Source organism: Rosa chinensis, chromosome 2, assembly GCF_002994745.2.
Source record: "Rosa chinensis cultivar Old Blush chromosome 2, RchiOBHm-V2, whole genome shotgun sequence".
Lineage (NCBI taxonomy): Eukaryota > Viridiplantae > Streptophyta > Magnoliopsida > Rosales > Rosaceae > Rosa > Rosa chinensis.
The window spans coordinates 19,487,145-19,502,135 of record NC_037089.1 but is presented as its reverse complement, the minus strand read 5'-3'; the positions used below and the strand labels follow the sequence as shown (position 1 = coordinate 19,502,135).

The 14,991-nt window shown below is 38.6% G+C and overlaps 2 protein-coding genes and 2 non-coding genes across 5 annotated transcripts; 1 reads left to right on the top strand and 3 right to left on the bottom strand.

Annotated features, from left to right (window-relative positions):
- Positions 1-4,076: 4,076 nt before the first annotated feature.
- On the top strand, positions 4,077-9,317 carry LOC112187122 (calcium-transporting ATPase 2, plasma membrane-type). Its single transcript, XM_024325781.2, has 7 exons — positions 4,077-4,813; positions 5,541-5,595; positions 5,697-7,648; positions 7,754-7,912; positions 7,994-8,165; positions 8,279-8,577; positions 8,660-9,317. Exons 1-7 carry the CDS (start codon positions 4,637-4,639, stop codon positions 8,897-8,899), a joined length of 3,054 nt encoding a protein of 1,017 aa, XP_024181549.1. The 5' UTR covers positions 4,077-4,636; the 3' UTR covers positions 8,900-9,317.
- A 229-nt stretch (positions 9,318-9,546) lies between these two features.
- Positions 9,547-13,595, bottom strand: LOC112187124 (ruvB-like 2). 2 transcript variants are annotated; one of them, XM_024325783.2, is made up of 3 exons: positions 13,466-13,595; positions 12,438-13,188; positions 9,547-10,314 (listed from the first exon to the last, which is right to left on the bottom strand). In XM_024325783.2, the coding sequence occupies exons 2-3, from the start codon at positions 13,184-13,186 to the stop codon at positions 9,675-9,677; spliced, it is 1,389 nt and encodes a 462-aa protein (XP_024181551.1). In that variant the 5' UTR covers positions 13,187-13,188; positions 13,466-13,595; the 3' UTR covers positions 9,547-9,674. The 2 variants fall into 2 exon arrangements, with proteins under 2 accessions (XP_024181551.1, XP_024181550.1); XM_024325782.2 differs by having other exon boundaries at positions 12,438-13,193; positions 13,466-13,584.
- On the bottom strand, positions 11,242-11,343 carry LOC112191086. The gene has a single exon (XR_002932803.1). It is a non-coding gene; the product is annotated as a small nucleolar RNA snoR109 (small nucleolar RNA).
- LOC112191085 lies at positions 11,465-11,566 on the bottom strand. Its single transcript, XR_002932802.1, has one exon. It is a non-coding gene; the product is annotated as a small nucleolar RNA snoR109 (small nucleolar RNA).
- Positions 13,596-14,991: the final 1,396 nt, after the last annotated feature.

The window sequence follows — 14,991 nt, the reverse complement described above, 5'->3', positions numbered from 1 at the left end:
CCGGTCATAAAAAAGAAGAAGCTCAATCCGAACCAATCCAATCCAATTAAAGATGGTTTGGTTTGGTCGGTTAGGCGGTTTTCATCTATATAATATTAACATGCTATTTATGAAAAAATTCATAGTAAAAATTCAATCTCAAGAATTGAAATTGTGTTAAATTATCTAAATTTAAAATTCAATAATTAAAATCCAAAACATATAGTCCAAAACTAAAACCTAAATTAGATTCAAAGTGATTCACTTATTTAATGACTTAGCCATCAATACTAGCTTAATATGATAGTATTAAAGATCAGAGAATGAGAGAATGAGAGATTGAGAGATCAGAGATGTGATATGAAAGGATCAAAAAAATTGTAGCGATTATATACTAAGGTTTTAGGCCTTTGAGCCTTGAATTCAATATGATAGTATATCATTTGAGAATAAAGTTATAACTGGAGATTTAGAACTTATTTAGAACAAACCGGACAAATGAATATATATATATATATATATATATAACAAAAAAACTTTTTCTCTTATGTTTCAAACATATCGGTCGGTTCGGGTTCCGCGGTTTAAGTACAAGAGAAACCAAACCAACCCAGTTCATAAATGGTTTGGTTCGGTATTGAACCGATTTTCAATTTTTAAAGTTAAAAAACCTTAACCAAACCATATTTATCGGTCGGTTTTGGCCGGTTTGGCCGGTTTGTACCATGTTTTGCACACCCCTAGGCAAAAGCATCGTGAACAAAACAGCTTTTTGGTCAAGGTATATTTCAATTGTGATACCTAAGAGCAAGTATACATGACATTGAACTATAATGAAGTCTCCTAACAATAATGGTTTGTTTCTCCTAACAGTTCTACATCAAACATTTTGAGGATTTGAAACATGATATTGAGGTGACTATATAATGAATTCATTCATATATATGCTATACTTGGTCAAATCATACAATTAAGAATTTAATATTTTCTGTCACTACAGAACTCTTCCGATAATTGGAGTAAAGGTGTTGTAGTAAGAAAATTAGCTAACTTCATGGTATGTACTTCACTTAATAGATCAATTTCACCTTAAAGTAAAAAACCGAGACACTATCTTATGTTTTTTTTTTTTTAATTATGTTTTGTTCTTTTTTGTACTTTAGTTTGTAGTTTGGGCAACGACTGTTGACAAATGGATGGCTGAGATGGAGTTGATTGAAGCATGGGGATTTTATTGAACAAATATGTATATAGGCATGTATATAAGTTCCTTTTTAAAAAGTATGTTTTTATTGCAAACATTTGTATATATCAGTGCATATTTTTGTATGAAGTTTAATGTTTTTTACTAATGAATTTCTAAAACCAAGTACCACCGTAGTATAATGCTTGCAATTAAGAGAGTTAGGTAATGTGTAATGTGGAAATTGTATTGCACTTCCCAGCAAAATCTGACACACATTGTAATAGAGGATCGAAAATGTGCATATGGAAAATGTATCGTCCAAAAACAAAACTCGCATGCGCGAGCGCGACCCTTCCTGCACGCGCAAGACTAGTATATATAAATAAATGATTCCAAATAGGTGATGAATTCATCTACCAATTAGGATTTTCGAGCATAGGTATGTGCTTGGATTTTTAGCTGTAATTGTTCGGAGAGGTTCGTTGTAATTTCTTTTTAATAACTTTTTTACTTTGCTATTGGTTGCAATGGTTAGATGTAGTAGAGAGACTTGGACAAAGAATGTGGTAAGCTAAGGTTGTGGTCATGTGATGGTTTTGACGTCTTGCCATCACTGAATGGTTGGCATTGGAATCAAAGTTTTTGAGGAGCATAGTTGGAGCGGCTTTTGACCGCAATACTCTGGCGGTCCATGATGGAGTTGAGGGCTATGATATAAGAGAAAATGTAATAATGAAGGGTTGCTGGTCCTGGTAAAGGGGAAAATTATAATATGGTCTCGGACCATGGTACACGTAGTGGTTTGAAATGATGTCATTGGTCCATATGACTTGTACTTATTGTTGATTGGTCTCTTAATTTTTAACTCCTTGCAAGATTGAAGATCCCTACTAAATTTGAGTGCGACCACCACATGACAATGTTACGTGGTAGTGTAGGACTACCCAAGGTCGCTATGGTTTCCCTTAGTTGGTGTAGGTCGGCCGGTCCAGCAATTACTTGGATTCGGATTCAAAACCCGGAGAATTTTATTTAAAAGTTTGGAACCCCGAGTAAATGACTCTCTTTTACAATCCATATGGGCTTTTACAAAATGAGACAAATGGGCTACAATCACTACAATTCTAATGAAGCAAATGGGCCAATTCTAATGAAAAAAATGGGCTAGGACCAACATCAATAATAAAAGGTAAATATGGCAACACCTAATAACAAATGCAAATAACAAATACAGTTACAACCACGTACAAATGCAATCTGAAGTTCATATGAAACTTCCTAGCATATCTGGTATGGCCTGGTGGCTGGTGCCCTTCCCAAAGAGGACGTTTGTTAAATTCTGGGTACTTTCTTCTTGAAAGTAGAAACCTATGTATCTAAATGTAAACATGAAAAATGTAAACCAGTGCATACTTTCTCCCCAAGTTCTGGGTACTTTCTTCTTGAAAGTAGAAACCTATGTATTTAAATGTAATCATGAAAAATGTAAAACAGTGCATACTTTCTCCCCAAGTTCGTGTTACGTGTTTCGGAAATTGAATGGAACAAGCTTTTAGCTAGAAACATATGCCCATAAGCTCTTATGAATTAGTATCAGAATAGGTTTCAATAAGCAAGCAAAGGTTCAAAAGAGTTGACGGTAACAAATCTGAAATATCAGAGCAAAAAGAGGTAGAACTTTATTTCGACAATCAATGATAGAATAATGAAGCTTTGCTTCTAAGGCTCTTGATTGATTGATCTGATGAAGTTTTGGAACTGTGTAAGAAAAAGGTGATGAGTAGGCATGTTGAGCATATTCAACATTTTGCAAATGAGTAGGCATGCGGGCGTAAGCCTCTAAGAGTTAGTTCTCACCCCTAAAACTTGATAGATAAGCTCCGAGGTGAGTATGTAACTTAATACGTTCTTACAATCTTAATGTTAGAAATTAATGGTGCGACATATGATATTCAACATTTTGCAAGTGAGTAGGCATGCGGGCGTAAGCCTCTAAGAGTTAGTTCTCACCCCTAAAACTTGATAGATAAGCTCCGAGGTGAGTATGTAACTTAATACGTTCTTACAATCTTAATGTTAGAAATTAATGGTGCGAGATATGATATATCGAGTCATGTCATTTGTTATTTTGAGTATTAAAAATTAATAAATAAGATAATATTTTAAATATTATTTGTATATAACTCGATATGTTGCATGCTCATTGTTTCTTAATAGCGATGATATAAAGATCGTCAAGAAAATGTCTACATCATTCAATCAAATTAATTGCTAGTCTTTTAGAATGACAATGAGTCGCCACTTTAGTCCATCTATATAATCTTTTGGTGAACCACAAAGTCTTTTATAATATACTGTTATTTTTAAAACTGACCAATTGTTTCTATTCAACCCATATGAAATTCAATCAAATTTGAATAAATAAGCTAGCGTGTTAGTGTGTTGCATCAATATCGTTTTCAATTTAAATACCCTGTCAAAAAGTAAATTTAACTTTAAATACTGTTTTCAAACTCAATAATAGACAATCACTTGTCCTATACGTCCCGACTCTGCTTAATCCACACAATTCTAAATGCATTACACACATGCCAACTTTGTCTCACATCATGTGAAGAGTGATGGGGAGTGAACAACACGCTCTCCCCTAAAGAAAGTAAGAAACACCCTTCCTTAAAGAAACAAAAACATTTATCACGGCATTGTAGCACCACACAAGTATAGTATAAAACAGCGACTAGCAAGTCTTCCTCTGTTTTAAAAGCTCTTTTTATTCTCTACGCGTTTTGCGTACTTGCGTTACGCGGATCAAACGCGCAGGCGCAGCACCATAATTAATCAATACGCGGTAGTAGTTTAACTGCTCTGATTTTAATCTCTATTTAACCCCCTCATAATCTCACACCAATAATTAAATACAACCAGAGAGTGTTGACCCCGCTGCTTCTACTTCCCCAAAATACCAGGAAAGAACATAAAGCCAAGAGTTAAGATTTTTTGTTTTTTGTTTTTTTTTTTGGGTTTTTGACACCCTCCTTTCGGATTGATCGTGGTGTCCGAAAACCTTCTTTGGCCCAAGAATTAAGCTTGTAGATGAAGAAACCGTGATTAGCTCCCAAACCGCGCAATACCCACCAAATTTCGGATCCTCATTACTTTTTCTTCTTCTTCTTCCTTCCACTCACTCTTTCCTATTTTGGGTGCAGAACTTGAGCTACACGGACCAAGAAAGTACAGACCATTTTTATTTTTGTGGGGTTCAGACCTCAATCTCCTTGTTCTTTCCTAACGGGCACCACCATGTCAGAATGTTGCGGAAACTTCCTCTACGTGATTTTCCTACGTGCTTCCTTCTACTAACTTTTTTTTGGTCTGATTCCTTCTACTAACTTATATATGATCTGTGATCTGTTGGGGGTTTGTAATTGTTACTACGTACAAAGTTTTTGGTAAGAAGAAACGTAGAAGATTATGGAGAGTTATTTGCAAGAGAACTTTGGGGAAGTGAAGGCTAAGGGCTCGTCTGAAGAAACGTTGCAGAAATGGAGGAAGCTCTGTGGAGTTGTCAAGAACCCGAAAAGAAGGTTTCGGTTCACTGCTAATCTTTCCAAGCGTATAGAGGCTGCGGCTATGCGCCGTACCAATCAGGCATGCCTTAACCTCCCTAATATTGTGCATTGTTCTTGATCAAGCGATTCAAATGGATTTGCTACATAATTATAATATCCTAATTAGTATTACCAAAAGTTCTCAAATGTTGAACTTTGACTCTTAAATTGGAGAATGGTTTTGGTTTACTTTGTATGTGGTCATGGTACTAAAAGCCTTCTCATAGAATGTAGGAGTCTTGGTCAACTTGATGGCCCAAAAAATAAAACAGAGGAAGAAGAGAAATGTCTCTATATATTTTCTCTCAACTCATTAGTCAATAATAAATGTTCTGAAATGATGTTTTTACAGTAATTTATAGCCTACTGACAGTTATTGGTTGTAGACATGTCGACAAATTTCTCTGAAAATTGTAAAAAATGCAACGTTTATGTGCAACCTTGTCCAATATCTTGGGAGTTGTTAAAACTCTGTAATAATTTAAAGATTGTGATTAAAAATTATGCCACTGGATATTAAGGTTTCTTGCTGTAGTGGGTAAGAGTGCTGTCAGTTCAAATTCCATAATTTCACAAACGGAGGGGAAGTATTTGTCAATAGTTTCCAAATTGTCTCTAGTTTCAAAAATTCTATTTTCTCTTGTCGTCGATATGGTGCTGGACTTACAAATGGAGTAATAAACCTGGTGCAAGGAGAATGAATTGTAAGTTCTGCCATCCAACTACTCTACTTATTTACAGATTACCTTGTCACTTACATTTTGCAGGAGAAATTGAGGATTGCAGTTTTGGTTTCTAAAGCTGCATTTCAATTTATTCAAGGTGAGTCTCTTCAGCGTTAAGCAAACCAAACATTATCATCACCTTACATGGCAGGGGGGTTCATAATTTCATGCTTAATCAAAATTTCTGGTGTGGTGCAGGTGTGCAGCCAAGTGACTATGTTCTACCTCAGGAAGTTAAAGCGGCAGGTTTTGGTATCTGTGCTGATGAATTGGGATCCATTGTGGAAGGCCATGACGTAAAGAAGCTAAAATTTCATGGAGGGGTAACTGGTCTTTCAGAAAAGCTCTCCACATCTATGAATGATGGGCTCAATACCGAAACTGATTTGCACACGCGAAGACAAGAGATTTATGGCATTAATAAGTTTACAGAGAGCGAACAGCGTGGTTTCTTTGTATTTGTTTGGGAAGCCCTTCAGGACATGACTCTTATGATCCTCGGAGTGTGTGCTTTTGTGTCATTGATCGTTGGACTAGCAATGGAAGGATGGCCAGCAGGAGCTCATGATGGGCTTGGAATTGTTGCGAGTATTATGCTGGTTGTGTTTGTCACGGCAACAAGTGATTATCGGCAATCACTACAGTTCAGGGACTTGGACAAGGAGAAGAAGAAGATTGCTATGCAAGTAACAAGAAATGGATATAGGCAGAAAATGTCTATTTATGAATTACTACCTGGTGATATTGTACACCTTTCTATTGGAGACCAAGTACCTGCAGATGGTCTATTTGTTTCCGGTTTTTCTGTCTTAATTGATGAATCCAGTTTAACTGGTGAGAGTGAGCCGATTATGGTAACTCTTGAAAATCCCTTTCTTCTTTCTGGAACTAAGGTTCAAGATGGATCATGCAAGATGATGGTTACCACAGTCGGGATGAGAACTCAATGGGGCAAATTGATGGCTACACTAAGTGAAGGTGGAGATGATGAAACCCCATTGCAGGTCAAGTTGAATGGAGTGGCAACCATTATTGGTAAGATAGGACTTTTCTTTGCTGTTGTGACTTTTGCTGTTATGGTGCAAGGACTGTTTAGTCGAAAACTGCAAGAAGGGACACACTGGAGCTGGAATGGAGATGATGCAATGCAATTGTTAGAGTTCTTTGCTGTTGCAGTTACGATTGTTGTTGTTGCTGTCCCTGAGGGGCTGCCACTGGCTGTGACATTGAGTCTTGCATTTGCCATGAAGAAAATGATGAATGATAAGGCGCTTGTTCGCCATCTGGCAGCTTGCGAAACTATGGGATCAGCCACGAACATTTGCAGTGACAAAACTGGGACACTGACAACCAACAAAATGACTGTTGTGAAGTCATGCATTTGCATGAATGTCAAAGATGTGAGCAACCTCAGTGATGCTTCAAGCCTGTTCTCTGATCTTCCGGAATCTGTTAAGAAGGTTTTGCTGCAATCAATATTTAACAACACTGGTGGAGAAGTTGTGGTTAGCAAAGGTGGTAAGAATGAGATGTTGGGAACACCTACCGACACTGCTTTGTTGGCGTTTGGCTTGGCACTTGGTGGAGATTTTCAAGCAGAAAGAAAAGCTTCTAAACTTGTGAAAGTTGAGCCTTTCAACTCAACGAAGAAAAAAATGGGGGTAGTGTTGGAGCTTCCTGAAGGAGGAGGTTTCAGAGCACACACTAAAGGTGCTTCAGAAATCATTTTGGCCAACTGTGACAAGGTGATCAATTCAAAGGGTGAAACTGTTCCTCTTGATGAAGCATCCATTAAGCATCTCCAAGCTACTATCAATGATTTTGCTTGTGAGGCTCTTCGAACTATCTGCCTTGGCTATATGGAATTAGAAAAAGGATTCTCTGCTGAGGATCCCATTCCAACTTCTGGATATACTTGCATAGGAATTGTTGGCATTAAAGATCCTGTTCGTCCTGGTGTCAAGGAGTCTGTTGCAGTTTGCCGCTCAGCTGGTATCACAGTAAGAATGGTTACAGGAGACAATATTAACACTGCAAAGGCCATAGCAAGGGAATGTGGGATTCTCACTGATGATGGATTAGCCATTGAAGGTCCGGAATTCAGGGAGAAGAATCAAGAAGAATTGCTTTCACTGATACCTAAAATTCAGGTGAACTTTATTTTCTTTTTGAGGAATGTCCTAACGTTCCTAAACTTATACAGTTTACTCTTAACTGAGTATGGTTTGACACTAAAATTTGAGTTCCTGCTGTAGGTTATGGCGCGATCATCGCCTCTAGACAAGCATACCCTGGTAAAGCACTTGAGGACCACATTTGATGAAGTCGTTGCTGTAACTGGTGATGGAACAAATGATGCCCCAGCACTTCATGAGGCAGATATTGGACTAGCCATGGGCATTGCCGGAACTGAGGTGAGAATGATATGGAAGTGAAAAACTATATAGTGCTGTTTAAGTCCTTAAAGCTTAGCTAATCATATTTCCTATCTGCAGGTGGCTAAGGAGAGTGCTGATGTTCTAATTCTGGATGATAATTTCTCCACAATTGTGACAGTGGCAAAATGGGGACGTTCGGTTTACATCAATATCCAAAAATTTGTGCAGTTCCAGCTGACTGTTAATATTGTTGCATTGATTGTTAACTTCTCCTCGGCCTGTTTGACAGGTTAGCATGCACAAATTTGTGGTCCATTTCTGTTATGGCCTTCACCTTCATTTTCTTTTCGTCATTGAAATCGATGTTCACATCTGCTTGCTTTTTCTTGTATTATTGTTCAGGGAGTGCTCCCCTCACTGCTGTTCAGCTATTGTGGGTGAACATGATTATGGACACACTGGGAGCACTTGCACTTGCAACTGAGCCTCCAAATAATGACTTAATGAAGCGTCCGCCAGTTGGAAAGAGGCAAAATTTCATCAGTAATGTAATGTGGAGGAATATTTTAGGGCAGTCTTTCTATCAATTTACAGTGTTATGGCTTCTTCAGGCTAAAGGAGAATCAATATTTCGTCTTAATGGACCAGATTCTAACTTGGTCCTGAACACACTCATTTTCAATACATTCGTCTTCTGTCAGGTAAGTGAAGATCTCATACCATGTCTCTTCAAACTAGTTCATGACATTACAATCTTCAAAGGTAACATGATTCTGGTTTCAGGTGTTCAACGAAATAAGCTCGCGTGAGATGGAAGAAATAGATGTTTTCAAGGGCATATTGGATAATTACGTTTTCGTTGCAGTCCTCAGTGCCACAGTTGTGTTCCAAATCATTATTATCGAGTTTCTGGGGAAGTTTGCTAGCACAGCACCTCTTACCTTTGTTCAATGGTTTGTTACTGTATTCATTGGCTTTTTAGGGATGCCAATTGCTGCTGGTTTGAAGAAGATTCCTGTTTGAACCCCACAGAATTAGATGCTAGATTCTATTTTTCTTTAAAAAGAACAATTAGGCAGTTTAGGAACCGATATCGGGAAGCAGATTTAGATTGCATGGGATGATATTGGGAAGCCTACATTGGTCTGGTTGATTGTCCATAAGCTGATGAGTAGAATAGCCAAGCGTCTCTTGTTTAACACTGAAACGATTCCAATTTCCAACTTCTTAGGTGCTTTTAAGAAAATTTGAGTTCAAGTTTTACAGGGTGAACAAAAGGTAAGGTGGGTGAACAAAAGGTAAGGTGGCCTCCTGTATATCTGCAAGTCTTGTAATTCCCTGTCATCTTTATGTAATTACTTGTGTTCTTTTGGTAATAATAACTTGAACCGTCTGTAATTGTCTATGTTCCTGTCTCAATCCGAACAAGGAATTTGTTCTCTGGATTTTCTACTTTTGTACTTGCGAATCATTCGCTCATGCCAAATGTATAGCAATAGCACCGGCTCATACCTCTATAACATTCTGAAATTCAGTACATGAACTGAAACTAAAGTTCAGATTAAACCAGTTAAAATGTCAGGCTTGATTGGAAAGAGTAGAAAAAGTTTACAGATTCATCCCTATCCATCCCTACACAAGGAGAAACCACAAAACCAATTCCCAAGATCTAGCACGCTAACAGGATAAATACAAGCATAGGAACACCATTTCCCCTAAGCAAAGTTCAATGATGCATATAATCACTAAAGCAACATACACAAATAACCACAAAGTCTTTCTAGTCCAAAGGGATATCTCAAGATTGCATGGCATTGTTATCATCTTCATCAGCATCATTAAACATGTACTGACTCTGATACTCCATCAAGTATTGTGTTGATCGCTTCACGTCCAAGAAAAGATGGTAAACTCGGTTAATATCCTCCATTTCAACAATCTTTCCCTTCCGCTTTTGGCATGCCAATGCAGCAGCTGTTATGAGATGGATGGCATATCTTAAGGATGCATCTACACCAATCTTGGTCAACAAATGCTTTGCCTCTTCAGACATCTCAACTTCTTCTTCTTGGGATCTTATGTCAAGAATCTTGCGAATTTCACCCTCTGTGTAAGGCTGAGTGGTGATGATAAGCAGGCGATCAAGGAGATCAATTGGAATCCCATGGGGAGATTTATAGTTTGTGCCTCTGATTGTAGTAATCCCTCTGTTCGTAGCAACAACTAAAATTGGAGCCATCTCATTCTCCAAAGCACGATTCAGAAATGAAAAGCACTCAATGTCAAGCATATGGACCTCATCGATAAAGAGAACACCTGGCACAATTTCTGCCTTCCCTTCCTCCCTCCACTCTGCTACCTTTGTGTCAATCTGTTCTCTCACTTCTGAACGAATTTCACCAGTATCTCCTGTAAAGAGTGCCAGAAATCCTTGTGTTCTGGAAGAAAGATAAAATATAATCAGAAATAAAAATATTACATTAATCCAGAGGTAACACTAAGTCTAAAGTAGAGTGCAAAACTCAAAGCGAGCAACTTGCAAGCCTACATTATTTGATTTTGTTTTTTTTGGTGATGTGTGTGTGTGTGTGTGTTTGTTAAAAGGGAGAGCTGAACTGCCCACATTTTAACATTTGTTTGAACTGTAAGTAACAACAATGAAAACAAGCATAATCATAATACGAATGATAAGTTGATAACCACTAATCCAAAACTAAAACAAGAATACAGAGTGACAAACATCTTGAAATTCCTAAACACCTTGTCCATGTTTAGATTTATTTTCACGTGTGTTCAATGAAAGAAGATATTCTAGATATAGCACATCAAACCTTAACAACCTCGAAGTGAAGTTTAAATCTATACAATTGAATGGAACGGTTGACATCTAACACAATCTTTTACGTGCCCATGGGTAATCTGTAACACAAATTAAGAAGACCATCTTATATGGAGAGAAACACTGGAATCAGTGTCGAGCAAAGTAGAATGTTCTCTCTTTTACCAACTGATACCCAGCTGTAATTAACAGGTTTTGCTGGAGTTCACTTTCCATCAACCTTTTCTAACATATGTTTCTATTTCTACTTTATATTTTCTCTTATCAGTTGGCTGAAAGGTATGCTGTGAAGCTTTTCCTGGAAGGTACGGCATGTTACCACCAAAAGAAGCAAAAAGATGTAAGCAACTAGGCACTGATAGAAGCAAACAGCTGGGGAGTCAAAGCAAATTTGCATGGACGGTGACTCAGTTAACAAATTGATGTTAGAAAAGGGCCTCTTGAAAAGGCTATATCTTATGCCAGTTCCCTCTTCTCCCCTTCTCATAAGACCCACTCAATACAACAAACAAAAAAATTCAAGAGAAATTATGAGAAGCTCAGTAAGCAGATCCATTGATAGAGACTTTGGGAAATCTCACAATGGCGGGCCAGTAAACTTCTCAACCATTTGATTTGGCTACAACCAATTTGGCAATTCAAGATCAAGGATATTGCTTTTGTTCAATCCCTTCTCTTGGTACATGTAGCTCCTGAAAATCAACTCTTTACAAAAGCACACAAACATATAAATAGTTGAACGTTAAAAGAAATGTGAGAAGCTCGGTAAGCAGATCCATCGACAAAGATTTACAGAAATCTCACAATGGCCGGCCAGTAAACTTCTCAACTATTTGATTTGGCTACAGCCATTCTGGCAATTCAAGATCAAAGGTACTGATTTTTGGTTCAAACCCTTCTCTTGGTACATGAAGCCTTGTAAAGAACTCTACTTTTTCAAGATAAACACCCATAAAAAGCATATATACAGTTGAATAGGAAGAAAAGCTTCTTCCTTCTAATAATTCTACTGATTTCTCAACTCTGATTCCAGTTCTCTTTCAATTCAGGAGGGCTAGTTTTATGTGGGTGGCTTTACATTATTTCATCAGTACAGATATTGGTAAAATACCTTTCATTTTATCGCACAGCTGCAGACAAAATTTATTTGCATCTTAGAACACGCAATGGAGAAAAACTGAATTTTAATATGCATAAATATGTGTGTTAGTGTGACTGCAATTGTGCATGCAAGAATAATTTGAAGAGATGTCATACATGCCAAAAACTTTTGAATTATGACCAAACAAAAATAAAACAATAGTTTATATTCTGAATTGAAAAGATAAAATCTAAGACTTTGTGAGAAACTAATGATGTCATTACAACACTAATGACTTCAAAGGAAAGCTTCCATAACCCATTCTGTAAGACAAGCTCTGTCTATTGATTGAAAATACTAAATCTACGACTTACTCACAGCAGCATGCTCGCAATGCAAGATATTTGATTGTACCTAACTTGCAGGATTAAACACTTTAACATATATCATTCAAATGCTCCTTCTTTCACTTAAAATCACTCACAGCAGATACTAGTAACATGTTTGGAATGTCAACCAATAAGCAGAACAAACACATTATTCAACTTCTACAGGATAAAAACCAATTCTAACGCTCAATCTGGAAAATAGTCAGAAGTATAGAAGACTACAAACAAGAGGAAGGTGGAGATTTTGATTACCTGCTGTTGATGACATCTATCTCATGAAGTGTGACGCAATGCACAACCTCCTTACGCTTCTGCAACTCCCCATCAGGGCACTGCACTAATTTAACACTCGGTCCCATGGCATCATAGTCCCTCGACCTGGAAAATGACCTACCGACCTTGGTAATCTTCCCGGACGCTTTGTCAATGGCAACCACATCCCCACTCTGCACCTTCTCCTTCCCCAATGCTTCAATCATCTTGGCACCCAAGTCATACACCGTCTCCATCTCCGTCGTCTTCAACGTCAATTTCCCAGTCTTCGAAGCTGCTCCAGCCACGGCAGGCCGGTCAATCTGGACCTCCACCACCTCACCTTCAATAATTTCCGTCTCTTCCTTGATTCTCACCCCAATAGCCTTCCTAAAAGCTTGCATCAGGGCCTCGGTCTTGCCCATCTCAAGCGAAAATAGCTCACTCCCAGCTAACATCGCAAATGGCGTTTCAAGCCCCAGTGACTTGGCCATCCCCATCGCAATGGCCGTCTTGCCGGTGCCAGGCTGTCCAGCCAACAACACAGCCCGTCCAGCTATCTTCCCTTCCTTGATCATCTGTAGTATCACACCGGCAGCCTTGCGCGCAGCCGTCTGGCCCACCATCCCCTCCGAAACATCACGAGCTTCTAGGGCAGAGTCAAGACCAAGTCCCCGGATGTGGGAGTGTGCGCCTATGCGCTCTATTCGGGTCAAGTCTCGACTCTCCGAGAGCTTTAGCTCCGCCATAGCTACACTAGATTAAAAAAAAAAAAAAAAACTTAATCAAGCTTCTCGAAAAGAACTACAAAAACAACAGTTACAGTAGAACAAGATTGTAACTTTGAGTTGAAAATACTGAAGGTATTGAATAAATTTCATAAATTTCTTATTCTTCACTAAAAATTCATGACAAAAGCAAAGAGTTTTATCAATTTTGATAGTAATCAAAGCCATTTTCAATAACTCATGAACCCAGAAAAACTATAAGAAGGAAGGAAAAGCTTAGAGGAAGAGGAGCAGACAAACCTGTTTTGGCGGCAAAGATTGGGAGGAATGTGGGCGGACTAGCGTCACTGGTTAGGGTTTTGTAAAAGAGAGAGAAGAGCTGCAAAGAGAGGAGGCTACAACAATTTACAGTATCCTGGTTCAGTAGTGGATTTTGTCAAAGCCGATGGCAGTGGGTCTTAGTAGTTCTGGGCCTTCAATTACACTCATGGACCTATAATTTTTCTATAATAAAACAGAATCGGCCCAGTATGAAAGGGCCTTGTGGCGAGGTGAACTTGGAATGGCAATGGAAACCAGTTGATATGGATCGGTCATAAACGAGCTGTGCTGCCAATTTTTGTATGCAGAATCTTATCATTGTTTAAGTAAATTCAAAATATGTGTCTGGTTCAAACTCTAGGTTACTTGACCTATTTAATAGGGTTTTAAATTAGAGATATTCTCGGAGATATTCATAGATATTCGATTAATTGTACGATTATCTTTCCTTGTACAACTCTGATTTTATGTCTTGTAATTCTCTATATAAAGAGGCCCCTATTATCAATGAAAGTATGACTCAATTATCTCCCAATTGAAGTTTTCCTTAAATATGTTATCAGCACGAAACCCTAACCCTGAAATCCCAAAAACCAAAAATCCTAAAACCCTAGAACACCTTGCCACAGCGCTGCCACACCTATGTTAAGAGCATCTCCCATGGTAGGTTAAAAGACAAATAGTTTTAGCCAATCAAAAACAGAATATCTCTCTAATATGCATGTTTGGCCTACCAACAAAAAACAGTGCTGCCACCGTGGGCCAAATTCCGTAAGCCAAAAATCAAATATCATCCTATCCAATGGCTATAATTTGAAAATGACAAAAAAATGGCTATTTTTCTAATGAATGATAGTATATAGAAATAAGTATATCATAAAAATTAATTATTACACATTTATTTTAAAAATTCTAAACATATCAAATATTGGGCTGCATTTATAGCAAAGTAGACTGAAATAACTCCGAGATTATAGGGAAGACTTTTAGGGTTTGGAAATCGCAAAGAAAAGCATGCTGCCTGTCAGGCGCCCCCTCCTAGAGTCGACTGTAGGTTCCGACCTCATCGACGAGTGGCGGGTGTTGCAGGACGGGATCGTGGGGGCTCGTGGCTCCGTATTTGGATTCTGCTTTGTCCTTCCGGGTCGTGTACATTTTTTCTTTCTTCTCGGGAGGCAGCGCAGGCGTGCAGGATGGGTGGCTAGTATTTGACGCAGACTTGGAGCAGGTGGCCTGAGGCCAGATCGTGGCGATGGTATGCCATGGATTGTATGGCGCTGGCTATCTCTCTGAGATGGGTCGATAGGCGGATCAAGCTGACGGACAAGGCCGGGCGGCAAGGCAAGGCGAGTTTCGTACTGGATCTCGTTGTGGACTCATCGGGATCTGGGTTTAATTCTGGTTTCAGCCGACAACAGTTGAGGTCGGCGTGGCTTGCTGTGTGGACTGCGTCTTTCCGACGTTGCAAGTTCGACGAGGCAGTGTTATGGTGGTGGATTGCCGGC